The sequence below is a fragment of the Penaeus monodon genome, chromosome 25, assembly GCF_015228065.2.
Source record: "Penaeus monodon isolate SGIC_2016 chromosome 25, NSTDA_Pmon_1, whole genome shotgun sequence".
Taxonomy (NCBI): domain Eukaryota; kingdom Metazoa; phylum Arthropoda; class Malacostraca; order Decapoda; family Penaeidae; genus Penaeus; species Penaeus monodon.
In genome coordinates, this window is record NC_051410.1 from 38,926,633 (window position 1) to 38,926,993 (window position 361).

A 361-nucleotide genomic window follows, 5' to 3' on the forward strand; every position below is an offset into this window, starting at 1 on the left:
CTCACTAGCATAATGCGGAACAGAAGGTGCTGTGTGGAACAGCTGGTGGATGCCGTGGCCACAGTAAGAACGCACAACCGAGAACCCATGAGAGTGAGCATGCTTTTGAATAACAGCACCAATGTCTCGGTACTTCACCCCTGGCTCAACTGAAAGTGGACGTACAGTATGTTTTAGAGAAATCAGTTAGGTAACAAGACCATACACAGAAAGATTGGAAACTATTTTTGGTGCATTTTAGTTCTCTGAGTCAGATGGCATTGCTATGGTGTAAATGTCATAACTGAAATGTCAATCTTGAGGAATTAAAATTATACTTTTTTACTAATCAATTTTTACAATTTCATTTGTTTTAATCTGT

General features: G+C 39.1%; 1 protein-coding gene across 1 annotated transcript in view; it reads right to left on the reverse strand.

Annotated features, from left to right (window-relative positions):
* The window catches only part of LOC119589236 (methionine aminopeptidase 1-like), a 9,234-nt gene that overhangs the window by 2,595 nt on the left and 6,278 nt on the right, over positions 1 to 361 (reverse strand). Inside the window, exon 7 of the mRNA XM_037937841.1 lies at positions 6 to 149. Coding sequence (XP_037793769.1) covers positions 6 to 149 — 144 coding nt within the window. The remainder of the gene's footprint in view (positions 1 to 5; positions 150 to 361) is intronic.